Genomic DNA, 18,711 nt, shown 5'->3' on the forward strand with positions numbered 1-18,711 from the left:
TTTCCCAAATGGCCCAAATCGCTCACAATTTCAATCAACGTATTTATACAAACAAAAACCAGAATGATAGATTATTATAATGAAGGCAATCGCTTGAACAAAAAGAGTTTTAAGGGACTTCTTACAGGACTTGATTGTTGGTGATTGTCTTATTGCGAGGGTGAGCTTGTTTAGTGTGGGGGGGGGGGGGGGTGAAAAGGCAATTTTAAAGTTTCCGCGCAGAGCGCGGAAGCAAAATGTTGTATGAAGGTAGAAAAGAACATCGATCTCGTTTAGGTTTTCATTCTTTTGACGAAAAAAAAAGAGAGAAAGAAAAAAAAGCTGTGCGTATCTTACTCCCTTTTCTGCCTTTTTCTTTTTTCTCCCCTCTTCCCTTCTGCTTCTACGCACGGCCTGCCTTCTGTATACAAAGGCTCATTTTACACAATGATGATGATAATCATGATTAAATTATATAATACTGATAGACCCCGGGGTCTATTCAATCATGATTATCACCATCATTGTGTAAATAAACAATAATGATAATAATTATAATGTTAATAATTGATAATAATAATAACAATAGTAATATAACATAATATCAATAAAAATGATAATAGTAATGATCAGATTTATTATGACGATATTTCCATATGAAATAGGCCTACAAACTCAAGAATATTCTAAATCTAAACCTTGAAATTTTCAGCCCGCCATATCGGAGGCCTATATTTATTCCATTTGAAAGATCTATATCCAAGGGGGAGGGGGGGGGGCAGTCAAACGGAAATTTAAATATAAGTATAATTACAGAATTACCCCGTCATAAAAGTTTCAGGGAAATGTAAATCTTTTAATGATTGTTAATGGTGGGTTTATTTACCCCCCCAAAAAAAATAATAAAAAATAAAAATATTATAATTATATAGGCCTATAGCAAAAGGGGATCTGAAAGAAGATGCAGATTCAAAGCCGGGATTCAAAGAAATAAAAACTGTATTGTTCGGAAATTCATATAGTTTCATTCATTCTTAATATAAAAAGGAGCCGTTTTTTCCTACTGAAATTAATTTTAAATCTATATATTTTTTTCATACGATCGTTTGTTATTTCTCAAAATCATTCGAAGTTTCAAGGCAAGGCTAGCTACAGAAGCAGAACACACAAACACGTGCGTGGGACTGCATGTTGACTGCTGCTGAGAGGCAAGAAGTACGAGTGATGTCTTCCCGATCAAAATCGAGAGAAAGTGTTTTAAAAGATGAAAGTAATGAAGATGACACTGAAGAAAAAATGGAGATTGACAAGGAGGAACTGTCTGCACCTATAAAAGCTGTTCAGGTTAGAAATTAGCATGTTCAATGTGACTGAGTACGGTCGTGCTAAACCCAGCCCCAGGGCCAGGGAACTCCTGCTCGCTACGCGGGGGAAGTTCCCTGGGTTAGGTCGTGCTTCATTGTCCCACGTATTTGATTTTGGGCAAGTCCAAGAAAAGGTCACCCTAGGCCTAGAAGGCAAAATTTCATCTTTAAATTAAGAAGTTATCTTTGGTTGGGTAAGAAGGCCCAAATGTTGAATTTGGCCATTCCGTGCTTTTGGGAACTGGTAGCCAAATCGAACTCGTACCTCTTTTCACCACGATATGTATGTAAAGAAACTTCGCTTCGGCGATTTTGAAAAGAATTGATGCGAGAGGCTTTGTTTACGATGCGAAGCTCCTCACACAACTGGTTACCTCTTTCCTCATGCGACGTTAAATTGTCCAAGTTTGCCATTGGTGGACAAGTTTTCAGATGACATCGACGATTCCGCGGAATTATAATTTTTGTAATTATATCCATCTACCCCGCATTTCCCTGCTCTTCAAGACCACTCTGCCACTTTCACAATGTTGACAAAAAAAATTACAAAGTCGATTCACTAAATAAATCACAAACAAGATGTATATGGGGATGAATCACTTTAATAAACTATATTATCTACTCGTGAAAATGGGAACCAGCTATGCTAGTTTACTCTACTCGCTAAAATGGGAACCAGTGTGTACAACTCTATGGGGAGTTTTCCACGCTGGTTCCCATTTTAGCGAGTAGAGAAAAGACAGCGACGAAATCAATCTTTCTGATCTAAGCTCTTTGAAGGATTAGATTTATCTAGAATCAGCGCGCCAGCTGCGGTGAAGCAGTGAGCAAGCTCGAAAAGGTAGGTAGGTCATGTCTTGTCGTGAAAAAGTGTCCTGTGGAAATTAGGAACTGGTTCCCATTTTCACGATAATGCCCTAAGTGTATTTTAAAATTTCATTAAGAAAAATGTGATAATATGCATATATGGTCATGCGTCATGAGCTCGCCCCCCAAACAGGGTGGTGCTGTTACACATTTTGGCTTCGTGCTATAGTAATTCTTAATTATTTTCAAAACCATAGAGGCTATTCCAACAAATTTAGTATCATTGTAAAGCTGAAATAATAAGGCAATAGCCTGGAAAGCTTCATTGTTGTAGACTTTATAGAACTTAAGTTATAGCTCTCAAAAGTCAGGACATCAGAGGTGATGAGGGGTGGTGCCGGAAGCGGCGCCCCCGGAAGCGGCGCCGCCTGTACAAAGTCAATGGGAAAATGCAATTTTTGGTGCAATTTTTGGGAAAACATCAATATTTTTGTCAAAACTTGGCCTAAACCTACAAACTTGGTATCAAATTAAAGCTAACATACTCTACTTTACTGTCTAATGATTGAAAAGTAGGTTTGGCCATGTCATAGACCTGTGTGATAAGGTTGAAACATAAAAATCTGATAAATTTGCAGTGTCTTAATTTTGACATTTCTTCCAGATTGACACATATTTGAATGACAGTTATTGTTAGCACTAAACTTGCATCAATTACAAAAAAAAACCACTTCCTACAATTCTGAGGGGATGAAAATACTGCTCAGTATTAAGGCAAATCATCCAAATTATTAACTGACAAAGGTCAATGACCTTCAAACATCCAGAAAATGTGTTACGAATTTTAGAAGGTTTAGCATTATTTTCTTAAAAGCACCAAGTTTGTACATCTTCACTGATGTCTTATTACACATTCATGTATACATATTTCACTAAATACACACACTGACATTAAACAATAAGTGTCTGTGTGAAATGGTCAAATGGACATAACCTACCTCAAATGCTATTATACCAAAGGACTGCATACTATATTTTGGCTTTGAACTCATCAAAACCCACCATGGCTTTAAAATATCAAACACAGACTATGTGGATAAAATGTGTGCAATTGCACTTTAGAATCTTCTTTCATGAAGCTGCAGTAGTCATATAGATTTGTGTATGTTTGTACATACAGCATCTGCAAACTTGTTTCAGTCTACTTTTGAACCTACATTGTATAGACATTGTCTCTTGCATGTCATCATCACTTGGCAGATCATTGTAATAAGAGCCTCGGTAAGCAAATTGTGTAACTCACATAAAATTGTTACTTTTCCTTTGAATTGTTTATGTACCTACATGTACCATCAATTCCTTTTAAAATGTTAATAACTTATAAATTCTGATGTACAAGGCAAAGAAAACCAAACAAATGATGGTATTGCAAGCATTATAACACCTGATATATACATGTAGTATACGATTCCTGAAACGCATGATTTTTTGGGGCTAAAGTCGGGGTCAATTTTCAGATGAACCCTACACAATTATATATGGTTAGAAAGGTCTGAATGTGTTCTGTCATAATATAGCATTATTTTTGTCATAGGGGGACTACACAAAATTTTATGACAAAAACCATGAGATTAATAAAAATATCAGAATTTCCCTATTCAAGTCCATGTAAAACTGTTGCCTTACACCTAATGCCATTTTTGAGTGCAGATTTGGATTCCTTGTGCAATTTCCTTTCAGAAAATGTATACTTTTGCTATCATAGGGTGTATACTTTGTCAGATAAATGTTTTTTAAGTTGAAAGTGCGTCGCGAAAGCAAAAATCACCATGTAACGCAAAAGGGGGCGACCTCATGACGCATGACCATTTATGCTAATTGGGCCTTGGAAGTTGGGGCACCTAATTTGCATAATTCAATTGGTAAAATGGGCGTTACGTATGGGACAATTATGAAAACTCATAGAAAATAAAAACAAAACTTGTGAGATTAAAGGTGAGGCATGGACCCCCTAACATCTTACTTTTGAGGGAAAAAAGTGGTGTTATCTAATTAATTATGCAAATTAGGTCTTGTCCAAGGATGCATGTCCCAAACGTAATTTGAGGATGTTTTTTTAAGTTATTTCTCATAATACAATACTTGTATTGTTGCATCTCTGGGAAGTTCTAATTTATGGCCAAATCGTGGTTTTGGAAACCACTCATAGATTTGTGTATGCACATTTGTGTACAAAGTGAATGGAGGTGGAAATAGGGAACCGTGCGTGCAGCTGAATAAAGCGCTGCTGTATGAAGTGAATGGTGGTTACCTATACACAACGAACAATTGTCCATAGACTGTGTACAACGGATAGATCGTCTCCGCACAGCGATTCGAAGACCGCTGATTGGTCAATCGCGCAGATCACGTCATGACCATGTGGTCCCAAAAATAATTCCTTCGGACTGCGTGCGGAAGTATCGATAGCGATAACGATATCCGGACACGTTGTGTACGCCGTAAATAGTTTTGGTTCGTGATCGGATCGCTCCGGTATCGATCGAAAATTATCGAAACTCTGCAATTTCATGCATATTCACGCGACGCTCCGAAACCCGGAAGCCAATTGACTTTGTGCACGTTGCGATAGACTCTACAAATTCCAACGAACACGATGGCATATAGACGCTAATTCGTAAGATTTTGACGGAAAAGCAAGAAGTAATCGAAATTTGCTTACCTGTGCAGTATCGGTGAGAAAATAGATCCTCCGAGAATACCTTTCATAATTCATATAAAATACGGGAAAGTGAAATTCTAGGTCGATTTTGGTACGAGGTGATAGAGAATTGCACACTTGTTTTGGTGGAATTCTGTGTGGGGAAATAAAAGGCTTGCACTGCGCATGCTTACTATATTTTCATTCATAAATTGGTTCTCGGCAGGGGCTGGATGACGTCATGTAATAAGCAAAAATGTACACGACCGCTACGTTCACGCTCCGCTATCCGTTGTACACAATTGTTCATTGTGCTATATCACGATAATGCCAATTTATTAAGTAAGAAAATGTTATACCCCAAAAAGTTTCAAAAATAGAGTTTACTTTTTAATTAAAAGTTAATTAAAAAATTGTTACGTATGGGAAAACATGTTACGTATGGGACATTTACACACAATGTCAATGGGGAGATTTGTGTACAAAGTGAATGGAGAAAAACAAATTTCAAGAGTGCTCTAAAAAGTGATTATTTACCTTTTCTTTAGTTTTTAAAGACTGATTTGTTATGAATACTGATTAATGAAAACAACTGAAGCAAAAAAATTGTGAAAATTGAAAAATATGAAAAAATAAAAAACAATAGAAATACATAAGAAATTCATGAAACCATGAAAAACAAGAAAAAAAAAGTTGAAATGGCTGATTTCCTTTTCAGTCATATCAAATATGTCTCAATAGAATATTTTAAAAGACAGAAACTCTTTCGTTATTTCCATATTTTAAATTATTTCAATTTTTTTAATTATGGGGAAAATTGTGTACATTCTCTATGGGGACAAAATGTCCCATACGTAACTGTCCCATACGTAACATGTCATTAATTTGTTTAATTAGAGTCTGTAATTAGAGGGATTTGGCTTATGACATGAAACTTGCCTTAGATATACTAGAGTAGTGTGACTTCTATCACACTAAGTTACAGGTTGTCAAATGAAATACTTTCAGAGAATTCTCAACTTGAAAAAAATGTTTTAAAAATTGTCTTTTTTCTGTGTCCCATACGTAACGGCCCATCTTTTCTCTCTAAAAGGTCAAGGTCATACATCACCATTTTTTCCATGATTTTTCTTCTCCTAGATGTCTACCATCATGAGGGTATTCAATCTAATCAAAGTCAATTAACACTATTTTTCAGGTCATTAAAGCCCCTGAAATGTCCCATACGTAACGCGTGCGAATTCTTGGACTTGCCCTTTTGTGGGTGTTTTCTATTTGTGGGTCTCACACTCTCTTCCCTCCTGCACTCATTCTATGAACATAGGCTATGATATGTGACTCGGCATACCGAAATGAGAGACAAGTCGCAAATGAAAATTCCTAGAAATTCGACAAACTAATAAAAAAGTCAAAATTTTGAAGATTTTCTTTTTTTTCATTTTTAGATTCGTCCATGTTTCATAATTACTGTGTGAAAAAAATGAGTGAATTTGATGACGGGAAAGTGATAAAAAAACAGTTTTTCTGCGAGTGTTTTTTTTCGGTCAGTTCGAAATTTTTTGATACTTGGCACGCTCGATTTCATCGAATTTCGCTTCATACTAAGCTCCGCCCCTAGCAACGTAACGCCATTGTTGATTGGCTATTCATTTAAACTCAAGTACAGCTGGCGGCGTCCGCCGACCGTCCGCTCGATCGATCGGTTCAATGAGCCTCAAAAGAAAGATCAAAAGCATCGCTTTCAATAGGTATTCTGAAATTGAAAAGGGGGCTTCTGAAAGTTAACAAACGGGATTCAACTTCTAAAGGGCTATTTTTTGTAATAATGGTAGTTGGTACTAGGCGGGGGCGTTAGCGATAGATTGATAGGCCTACCTGATTTAGAGTGTATAGCTAGCTTGTCTCGCGAAAAAGGTCATGCGTAAACGCAAAGTGTTTATATAACACGGTTTGTTGGCGAGGATTAATTTCATAAAACATAACATGGACATGTTGAAGATTCTCTTTATTATTTGCAAGTGATCGGGATGTTTCGATGAGAAAACTCTAATTTCAAAATAAAGGGTTTAAAATACATAAAAGTGTTGTATGTTCGCGAATGTGGGTTAATTGATATGCAGTATATCATTAACAAAAGAAAAAAAGTTCATCATGAAAGCTTTGTGGGCTTTATTATTTCCAACTATTTTTGCCTTCAATTTTTTTATCATGTTTGAATGAACGATAGAGAAAGAAATAAATGTCAGAACTTCGACAACTGAGGCACGGATCCAGGGGATGGCACGTCCCCCCCCCCCCCCCGAGAAGAAAAAAAAACAAAATTTGTAATGTAAAAATGCCATTGAAGCCGAGATGTACCCCGGGATGTACCCCTTTTTGAAATCGAAGACTTCTATTCTTTTTTTTTTTGCTTGTCAGTTTTTTGGCGGGTACGAAGTATCTAAAAAAATCCTTTTTTGGTAAATCCTGGATCCGCCCCTGACTTTGACAAATGAAATGTGGGACCATGCAGTAGGCCTGCATTTTTAATTTTTGGATAATGGTATACGGGTCTTACGATATTGATTGAAAATATTAGTCATTTAAAATACACCTATTGAAATTATCATTTCCTAAAAGTCATTGTCACGTTGTCCCATTCGACTTTGCCCAGATCTATTCTCTCTTTCCCTCTCTGTTATTCTCTTACCTTCTTCTTTCGTCTTTCTTGTGTTTTATTTTTTCCTTTCTACTGCTCCCCCTTTTCGTTCGCAATTTTCTTTCAGATCAGTCGGTCTCTTCTTTCTAAATCTCCCCCCCCCCCTTATTCTTCCTCAACCCCTTTCTCTAAGCAAAAACGGCAGAAAGAGAGAGGGATGATAGGAATTAGCGAAAACAGGGGAGGAAGAGAGGGATGGGAAGGAATAAGCGAAAACGGGGGGGGGGGGGGAAGGAATAAGCAAAAACGGCAGAAAGAGAGAGGGATGATAGGAATTAGCGAAAACAGGGGAGGAAGAGAGGGATGGGAAGGAATAAGCGAAAACGGGGGGGTATCGTACTTAGAGGGGTGGGGGGGGGTGGGAAGGAATAAGCAAAAACGGCAGAAAGAGAGAGGGATGATAGGAATTAGCGAAAACAGGGGAGGAAGAGAGGGATGGGAAGGAATAAGCGAAAACGGAGGGGGGGGGGTGGGAAGGAATAAGCAAAAACGGCAGAAAGAGAGAGGGATGATAGGAATTAGCAAAAACAGGGGAGGAAGAGAGGGATGGAAAGGAATAAGCGAAAACAGGGGGGATGGGAAGGAATAGGCAAAAACAGGGCAGAAAGAGAGAGGTATGGGAAGGAATTAGCGAAAACAGGGGGGTGGGAAGGAATTAACGTAAACAAGGGAGAGAGGGATAGGAAGGAATTAGCGAAAACAAAGACAAGAGCAAGGGGATCGGTATTATACAGTGATAACATGAGAAAAAAAATATGACACAGCTTTTATTGATTCTGTTGTCCTTTCTCTAAAATTTCAATTTTCTTCTTGTAAAATAATATCAGTGGTGTAACAGGCAGGGGGGGCAGGCTGCCCTTGCTAATTTCATCGCCATAATATAATTAAAAACGGTGGGGGCGGAATTAAGAAAGGGAACAAAAAGAGGAAAGGGAAAGAAAGCGAGGATAGGGGGGAGAAATGGAAAAGGAAAAGTGAAAGTGAAAAAAAAAACAATGGAGGATCCAGGGAGGGGGGGGGGCCTAATATTTGAAAAAATAAAAGAACGAAAAGGCGCCGCTTAAAAAATGAAGGAAAGAAAAGAACATTTTGACAGGGTCAGACTTTACCCCTTTTTCAATTTGTACTTTTATGGCGCCGGTGAAATACAAAAATATGTATGCCGCTCGGCATTACGCCCCCCCCCCCCGCCACTTCGCCAAAAGCTGGATCCGCCTATGAAAAAGTAAGAAAAACATACAAAGCGGGAAAGGAAGGAAAGAACATGTGAGAAAGAACAAATCATTCCATTATGCTAGAGTGATTAGTCAGAAAGGGAAATAAATGACAAAGATGCACAAAATAGCAAACAATTAACGGCGGGAAATCAAGCTGAGGTAGAATGGAATGAGTCAAAAGTTCGATTGGAAAATTAACAAAACGGACAAAGAAAACAGAGAACTATAAACACAACCGGGTTGTCTTGTTTTAATGTTTGAATCATACTTGCAATTAGATTTAAAATGGCGGCTAGTTTTAAGGTTTAAAATGAGACTTGGTGATTTTATTATTTATTTTAAATCTATTTATTATCATTATTACGTTTTTCTCTCTCTCTTTTACTGGATCTCTCTCCTCCAAAATAAATAATTCAATCTTACAAAGGCTTTTGCATGGTCTCATTCTTTATCTGTTACTGTGTTAGAATAAAATATTGGTTGTGCTTGATTTGATCCGAATCAGCATTCATGTTGGAGGTGCCATGGCCGAGCTGTGTCTGGCTATACATGGAGAGCGCGGTCAGGCGCCGATCCCCGCGGCTACGACATTTTTGCTCTTATATCCTGCATTCAGATACATGGGAATCCTTTACGCATTATTTGTAACTTGGTGTGCACTTGTTTGTTTAAAAAGTGAAAGCGTATCTTCCCTAATCCATCCTCTGTTGGAAATTATGATGGGACTTAATTACTCATGGTACCTCCTGGCTCTTTTTGTTGTAGAATTAAGACGTTTATGTCAAGGTTTTTTTTTCTCTGCATCACTTTTAGAATCACTTTAACCTTTTTTTCATTATACCTTTCTGTATTTTGTTCTAATTTTGAATCATTTCAATGCTGTATACCCCCCATCATGGGTACGATATTGAACCCATTTATTGAACAAATTATTCGCGTTTTTACTCACACTGTCTCAATCTAACTTAAATATTAATAAAACATGAGCACATAAGTAAAGGTGAGGTACGAATTATTTTGAAGGCCCATCTTACCATTTTACAAGGGATATTTTTTTTAGAACACGCGGTTAAAGTTCAGGTCATAATGACACGCTTGATAGACTACATGTCACGAGTCCGGGTAAGAGTAAACGCCATCGACATTCAAACAAGCCGATGGCACAATCCCTCCTCCATGGTTTTAGGTCCAACTTTTTAACCACGCCTTTTATTTCATTAATAAGGGAGATCATGGCATTCTTTTTTCTTTCACGAAGATTATTATAAAACCCCGGTTTAACCAATGATGTGTACGTAGACGATAATTGATTGACGTGGAACGTTGTTTCGTCTTGCAGTCGTGCGTGACTAACAAGTTGACTATTGTTCTCAATGCAGCCTCCTCATTGGTTAATCGTTTCGCCTTTTTTGGCACGCGGTTACTAGGGCCTTTCGGTTAGCTCGGCGGTGGCAAAATATATTTTTTTCATGGAGCAGGGTCAAAGCGGAAGTCAAACTTCGAAGGCGTTTTTCTCTTGATTTTTATTTTCAAGAGCCCAATTCTTCCTCCATTCTAAAGCTAATATCTCCACTAATATTTACTCCTAAGGGTAGAGTGATATATCAAATTAAAGGTAAAGAAACGGGGAATAATAATCACTAAAAAGTTGGATTTGAAAAATTCCGACTTGTCTCTCATTTCGGTATGCCGAGTCACATATAACCTTGTTCTCTGTTATTACTCCCTGTGTGGAGAAAAAATGTTGGCAATTTTGGGCTTATTTTCTCTTTTTCTTTGGGACAAATGCTTGATTCTTTGTCTATTGTCTTAGCTATTCAAATCAACTTCGGAAATCTTCATCTAGGGCCTAGATCTATAAGCCTTATCCCATCTCGACCAACAAAAACTGTTACAAGTATTCGTTCATTCCAAGAACCATCCAAGACTGGAACTCCCTCACACCCCCAACAGTAGAGGTGCATGACCAATATTGGAGACTGTATCCAATGTGGGAAATTATCTCCTATATCAGAGACTTTTGTGAAGAATTTGGGTATCCAATTTCAGAGACAGTCTCCAGTTTTGGAGACCCATTTCCTTTGTTTACATTTGCAGCAAAATGATTACCTTGGCGGCAAATAAAAATGTGATAAGCAGATTCCTCATGAAAAATTACCCTTTTTCACCGTCTACTTTAAAAATTCACCATCTACTTTTGTTTTGATAAGGATTTTTGTTGTCAATCACACACAGAACAAATGGGCTTCTGACCTCAGTGAGACAAAATTTTGGATGGAAAAAATCATGCTTCTGTTGGTGTTATTTCTTTTGTCCTTTTGCAAAGCAAGTCTCCAATGTGGGAGATTGTCTCCCCTATTGGAGAGAGTCTCCCATATTGGCCATGCACCTCTATTGCCCAAGCATCGAAAGCAAGAACATAGAAACCTTCAAGCGAAACATAGGCCCTACTTCAAATCTATGCAAAGACTAAAAAAGCATCTGCTCTCTCGCGCAAGGCTCAACATTAGCAGTGGCCCAGGGCCACCAGAAATTCACCTCGGGCAACCATTATTAAAAAAATGTTCAGTTTTGGTGGCCCGAATCGGGCAACCAATAATGTTCAAAGTAGCGCAATTTTTCTCCCGATTTTGCATGCATTTATCAACTTTCTACAGTTCAAATTGCAGGCGAATTCGTCATGCTCCCTTTTTGTTAATCTACACACAAATAATACACACACACAAAGATTGCATAGTCATGACAGTATGTAGGCCTACCGATATACAGTGCGTATCAAAAAAAAAGTTTACACTTTAAAAAAATCCTGTAAAATTATACATTTGTAATATCCTGAAGATTGTTAAACATTTTAACATTGGTACAGGTCCATTAAAGCAAATGACGATATAACTGTCGAAAAATATTTCCGCTTGAGTGAGCACCACTTATTTTTGAAAAGTTAGTGAAAAATGATTTGCGCAGAAATTTGAAATAGTTATGCGAATAAAAGTAGACCTTAATCATGAAGAACACATGGAATTTAGCTAGTAAAATTGATTTGCAGATATCTTCTACATTGTTTGACTTGTTTCCATGCCCAAAACACTTCGAAGAGTGCATTTCGCCCCACCCCACTCCCCCACACACCGAGGCCATCGTGACGATATTTGCTTTACATTGAGCTGTGATTTGCATGGAGTGGCTTAAGCTTGATTTTCATTTTGTTAATCATTGCTAAGCTTGGGAAAAGTGTGGAGAAACAAGTATTAAATGAAGAATGAAATGTAAACCAACTTTCAATGATAAAAACTGAGTAAAGAAATGCTGGAGATGTCTGATATAAACTTTTGTTCAGATTCAGTTATGTCCTCAGATCCAGCTGGCACAAATAGGGAAAAGGTTGTGCTAATTAAGTGTTGAAATTTCAATTTGGGTGGCAAAATTGTCACAAAATGCTTGAATTTATCCTTTATATTCCAATTGACTAAAAGTTTCAAGGAAAATGTATGATAAATCTTTCGTAGCGTAAGTTTGATTTCGTCCTTTCCCTTGACACAGCATGAAAACGAGCATTTCTGCGCAAACAGATTTCTGCGAGCTTTACAGAAATGGACAGTGCTCACTCAAGTGTAACATTCTGACAAAACTTTTACTTTCATTGGATAGATGAGACCCAAACCCAAGATTATATATGAAAAAATTACCCGCATGTTGTATATTTTTTAATTCCCAGGGCTTTTTCAAAGTGTAAACTTTTTTTTGATACGCACTGTAGTATCCTGTAACTATTATTCAGCCGGCTGTGCCGGCGCGGCGGTCCGGTGTGACCTGCATGCATGAAATCACTGCAGCTTGCTGTGCGCTAGCAGACTATTCAGACTTCGGGAGCTGCGATACAAAATGTTACTGCTAAGAAATCTTCTTCAGAACTTTGAAAATCTACGTCTAAGCCACATTTTACACCAATGAAATGCCCTTCTACAGTCCATATTACTAAAACCTGATTATTTGCAAGCATCAAAAAGAGGAATTATGACCTCTATTTTGACTCAAAAAGACCGATTTCCAAATGCATTAATACACATAAAACACATAGGTGAGTACATCACAGTCCCACGTGTGTGTATGTATGTTGATATTTGGTTTCTTTCGAAGCTGTGTCTTTTCTAGCCAAAAATCAACAGACAGCTTCTTTCTTTCTCGTTTATAAATGACTTCTTAAACCACTCTTAAGGAATTAAATACTTTGGGAAGGCATTTCTGTGATATGAAATGAGAATTTTTCCATCATTTCGTCAAATATAGGGAAGGACTTTTCTCACTGTTTTTTCCAGATATAACTTTTGCCATTTTTTTTCTTTCATTTTTTTCTAGTGATTAAACCATTTATACCCCCATCCCTTTGACGAATATGTTTCTACTGAATGATAGTAATGATAATAATTTTCCCCATTTTTTATATTAATTTTGTCCTATTCATTTTCTATCAATTCCTTTTGTTTTTTTCTCTAATTTGTTTTACTGTTCTTTGTTTTTTCTTTCTTCATTTTCTTTCTTTTGTTTTATTTCACTTATTCATTTTATAATTTTTGTTGTCATTTTTCAATATTCCAATATAATTTTTTCCCCCTTTTATGCATTGTTCTAATTTTGCAGCATATTTTTCTGTGATTTTCTCGTGCTATAATATGCTGGAAAGGAGAAAATAAACTGGACTTGGGGCCTGCATAAACTAGGTTTTAGGATAAAAAAGGAAGAAAGGAAAAATCATTGTTTTTTTTACATGTATCTGAGTTTGCTATGCACTATTTATTTACTTTACCATTATGAGTGTGTGTCTATACAGAGATTAAAAAAAAAGTCCACACAACCCTGGAACAATACAATTCTTTTGTTTCAATCATTTCATATTTACAATGGTAGGACAATTATCATATTACCACAAATCAATAAGCAAAGTAAAATAACAGCAAGCACAATTTACATACAAGATGTACAAAGTGAAAGTAACTTACTGGTAGTGGCTGCAGAAATAATATTTCAGAAGTTTGTTTTATTCATTTTTAATTAATGTTTTTCTTTATATTTTTCGGGCCACCAAACTTTACTAACGGGCCACAAAAAAAAATTATTTGAAGGTTTTGGTGACCCGAACGTGCCACCACCAAAAAAAGTTAATGTGGAGCCTTGCTCCGCGCCATTAACATCTGCGCACTTTCTGCCCGGTTGGCTCCCACTGCGGGGCGTTGGGCAGTATACCTAAAGAAGAATTTAAATTTGGCTTGGCTAATAATACACAACATACAAGGTTAGTAATAACCTCGCACAACGCATGTGATTTCATAGTGGACTTTGACGTTTTCATTCATCACACGAATGTGAGGGAATACACGCCAAACCTTTCAATATTTCTTTACTATATATGTTAATCTAGAACTTATGATTTAATTTCATTATAAATTGGAATTGGAAATTATTTATAAAAGTGTTTTTATCGCTTACCTCCAAATCTTAAGGATACTCTGTTCAATCCATCCTTAGTTATCCTTAAAGGGGAAGTTCACCCTGACAAAAAGTTTATTGTAAAAATAGCAGAAAAAATAATTACAAATTTTGCCAAGGGTTTGAGAAAAATTCATCAAATGATTAAAAAGTTATTAGAATTTCAATTATTTGATTTGTGACGTCATATGCGAGCAGCATTTATACATAGCGAATGGTAAAAAATCAATGAAATGTCATTTTCTCAGAAAATTGAAAATGGTTTTCACTGTAACTTTTGTATATCAATAGACAAATCATTTCACACCCGATCATGAAAAGAAAACAAAATTAAGTCATCAGGAACCATACAAAATTTGAAATTCATACATTTTATATTACATAACACATGGGGCAGCTGCTCGTTTATGACGTCACAAATCCCAAATCTTGAACTCTAATAACTTTCTTACTCTTTAACAGATTTTCCTCAAACCTTCACCAATATTTTTTGCTATTTTTTCTGCTATTTTTACAACAAAGTTTTCTTCAGGGTGAACTTCCCCTTTAAATGCCAGTTTTGGTAACGATATCAAAATGAGTTCGTACAGAATCCAATGAAATACCCACCAAAGTGTCTGTTAGTATCAATAAAGAATATGTGCCAAAGGATTTTGGAAGAAATTGTGTAGTTGCTGAGAAATTAGCACAAAAGCACAGGATTCGGGTCAAGCGTCGGGCACGACATTCAAAGCAATAATAATACACTGTCCCACGTGTGCTTATCTGTGTTGGTGATCTTCAGTCTGAATATTTTTCAGCGTAGATTTCAAGATTTCACAAAGTTGAGATTATGTGACTGTACCAGATCTAGATCCTCATAGACCTCGATGATATACTGACAATTAAGTCTGGTTTTACAGACTTTCTCATGAAATCAGTGTTTACTGCAATGACCGGCATTTCTCTTTAATACTGCAGTGGATAACGCAAACAACAATCGAAATGCAATTTTTCCTATCGAACATTCTAGATTCAAGTCGTCGGCGCATAATAGGAGATTATACCAAAAATCAAGAGGTTGCATCTCTTGTATATACTTAGGTAAAGTACGTCATTTTTGACAAGATGATGATGAAAGTGGATTGAACGAGCAAGAAAATAATGCTGATCGCCTAGAATGTAGCTAGCAGTACAAGCTGCAGAACTCTACGTAAACAAACCGGCTTGTAAATAACATCGCACGCCCTCTTTAGGCCAAAATTGATATCCACGCTGACCTAGAAGCATGTACATGAAGACAAAAAAAAACACTTTTTTATTAAAAAAAAACAGCAAAGAGAAGTCAACAAACGATCCATATGGTTCGGTATAAAGTGTCATAGCACAATTTGAAATCTTAGGTATTAGGTAATGGTACATTATTTTGAAAAAAAATGGTATGAAAAATTTGCGTGTACCAGCTGCATATGAATCCTTCGCACGCGAGATTAATTGAGTCCATGGGTGGGCTCATACTATACTCCTCTCTGCTGAATACATCTAACGTTACTTTCTCTGACTGACCTCTCTTACAATACATACTAAGTTACATGTACTATTTGTGCAGGATCTCTCTGCTGATCTCCGAAGCTAACGGAGGAAGAAGCAGAAGAAGAATAATTTTGCTCTTAAGTAACTTTGATTCTTTAAAGGGGAAGTTCACCCTGTAGAAAAGTTTGTTGTAAAAATAGCAGAAAATATAATAAAAAATATTGCCAAAGGTTTAATGAAAATCCATTAAAGATTAAGAAAGTTATTAGAGATCAAAGTTTTGGATTTGTGAAGCATAAACGAGCAGCTGCCCCATATGTTATGTAATATAAAATGCATGAATTTCAAATTTTGTATGGTTCCTGATGACTTAATTTTGTATTTATTCATGATCGAGTGTGAAATTATTTGTGTATTTATATACGAAAATTTACAGTAAAAACCATTTTCAATTTTCTGAGAAAATGAGATTTCATTAATTTTTTACCATTTGCTATGTAGGAATGCTGCTCGCATATGACCTCACAAATCAAATTAAGATTCTAATAACTTTTTGATTCTTTGATGAACTTTTCTCAATCCTTTGGCAATATTTTTAATAATTTTTTTTCTGCTATTTTAACAACAAACTTTTTGTCAGGGTGAACTTCCCCTTTAAATTATTACTTTTTCCCTCCTTCCCCCCCCCCACTTAAAAAAAAACTGTAAAAAAGCGTAATAACTGTTCCGCTGCCCCTTCTTGGGATATATCAGCTAGTACAAGGGCCACAAGTCATGCGTAAAGTCATTCACAACTTTGTATGAAAACCCACCAGGGGAGCGTTTCATCAATATTTTCATCCGACAAGTCAGATCTGACATCTTTCCATGATTTTGATTGACTGAGAGGCACTGTTCCTATGGTAACTGTCGGATAAAATGGGACTTGGAGGATAAAACGTCTGACAAGTCTTTTCATGAAACACCCCCCAGGTGAGCATTTTATGAAAGGCCATGTCGGTCATTTTATCCCACAGTTATCACAGTGACAGTGCTTCTCAGCCAATCAAAATCAAGAAAAGCATGAAAATATTTATGAAATGCTCCCCTTACCTCTGTAGCATTTGAGCATGAAAAGTTAGTGACCATCATCAGACGCTGTAATGATGTTTCTGTAATTTTTTTTTCTTCAAAGGATAAATGGAAGCTTCTTCCGGCCTTCCTGAAGGTGAGGGGTTTGGTCCGCCAGCACATAGACTCATTCAACTACTTCATTAATGTGGAGGTAAGTATTTGATTACCTGGGGCCAGTTGAAAAAGAAGTTAAAGTTAAAATATGCTAGTCGTGGCAACGATCGCAAAATGAGTTCGAACAGAATCCAATGAAATTACCACCAAAGTGTTACGTTTAAATAAAAATATGTGCCAAAAATCTTGGGGAGTTGATACTTAATTGCCGAGAAATGAGCAAAGTAAGGGCTACTCTAGACTGAATAAAATAAATGATTTCAACAGACAAGGTGAAATCAGGTATATAATGCCATCCAGTTTGGACAAGGATTAAGAAGTTAATGAAACTTTAAAGAGAAATGCCAGTAGTTGCAGTAAACACTGATTTCATGAGAAAGTCTGTAAAACCAGGCTTGATTGTCAGATCTGGTACAGTTACATAAACTGAACTTTGTGAAATCTTTAAATCTACGCTGAAAAACGTTCATACTGAGATCACCAACACAGATAGGCACACGTGGGACAGTGTAGTATTATTGCTGGAATAAAGACCCGACAGAAGTGACCGAATCCACGCTTATTTTGCTTATTTCTCAGCAATTACACAATTTCTCCCAGAATCCTTTTGCACATATTTTTTATTCATACAAACAGACACTTGGGTGGTCATTATATTAGATTCTGTAAAAAGTGATTTTGAGATCATTACCAAAACTGGAATTTATCTTTAAAGTTTGCATTTGTTTATGAGCAAGCTGAGAATGTCATATCCCCACTTCGGCCTCTATTCTTGTGTTTTGTCCAGATTACATCCCCTGTGAATGAAATTTCATTCTCATTCCAATATTATTTTATTTATTTATTCCTTTATTCATTTGTTTGTTTATTTATTTTCATTCATATATGATTTATTTATGTATTTGTTTATCTATTTATCTATTTATTTATGTATTTACTAATTTATTTGTTTAATTATTTATTCCTTCATTCATATTCATTATTTATTTAGTAATGTATTTATCTATTTATTTATTGCATTTACAGATCAAGAAGATAATGAAAGCAAATGAGAAGATTACCAGTGACGCTGACCAAACTTTCTACATGAAGTGAGTACTTTGTCATAAAGACTTGCAATTATCATAGTCATTATCATCACAACCATGATCATCATTTTATGGCCATCATCATTAGATGATCATCAGTATATTATCATCATTATTATGGTCATCATCATCCTCATCACCATCATAATTATCATCGTCATCAACATCATCATCAGCATTTTCATCATCTTTGCCATTATCATCATCGCAATTATCACCATTTTCATCACCATCATCATCACCACCGCCATCATCATCACAAGTTCACAACCACCATCATCATCATCAGAATCTGAGAACGAAAAGAGCATGAATCAGTGTTTTGAATTGCAATTTTAGTATGTTTTGACAATATGGCTACAGACAGGAGAAAAATAATACAAAAGTACCGGTATATTATATTTTCCATTGCTAGTTTGTTTAATTTATGTTTAGTATACCAGTAAAATTTTGCTACATGTTATTACAGCTTACATTGGTTTCCGAATCCTGATGGATATTTCAGGGGCTCTTTTTATATTTTTCCAGGGGTATTTCGGGGGCGAATTCACGTACGCTTCCATGTATTCCCCCCCCCCCCCCCGACTTCTACAATGGTGAGATGGCTCAGTTGGTATACTGGTAATAATAACGA

At 36.4% G+C, this 18,711-nt stretch overlaps 1 protein-coding gene across 1 annotated transcript in view; it reads left to right on the top strand.

Moving 5' to 3' along the window:
- Positions 1 to 1,148: 1,148 nt before the first annotated feature.
- Positions 1,149 to 18,711, top strand: part of LOC121417403 (DNA-directed RNA polymerase III subunit RPC2-like) — a 51,676-nt gene continuing 34,113 nt past the window's right edge. Inside the window, exons 1-3 of the mRNA XM_041611095.1 lie at positions 1,149 to 1,323; positions 16,937 to 17,026; positions 18,016 to 18,080. Of these exons, the coding sequence (XP_041467029.1) occupies positions 1,168 to 1,323; positions 16,937 to 17,026; positions 18,016 to 18,080 (311 nt within the window). The 5' untranslated portion in view covers positions 1,149 to 1,167. The remainder of the gene's footprint in view (positions 1,324 to 16,936; positions 17,027 to 18,015; positions 18,081 to 18,711) is intronic.

Source organism: Lytechinus variegatus, chromosome 6 (genome assembly GCF_018143015.1).
Source record: "Lytechinus variegatus isolate NC3 chromosome 6, Lvar_3.0, whole genome shotgun sequence".
NCBI classification, from domain to species: domain Eukaryota; kingdom Metazoa; phylum Echinodermata; class Echinoidea; order Temnopleuroida; family Toxopneustidae; genus Lytechinus; species Lytechinus variegatus.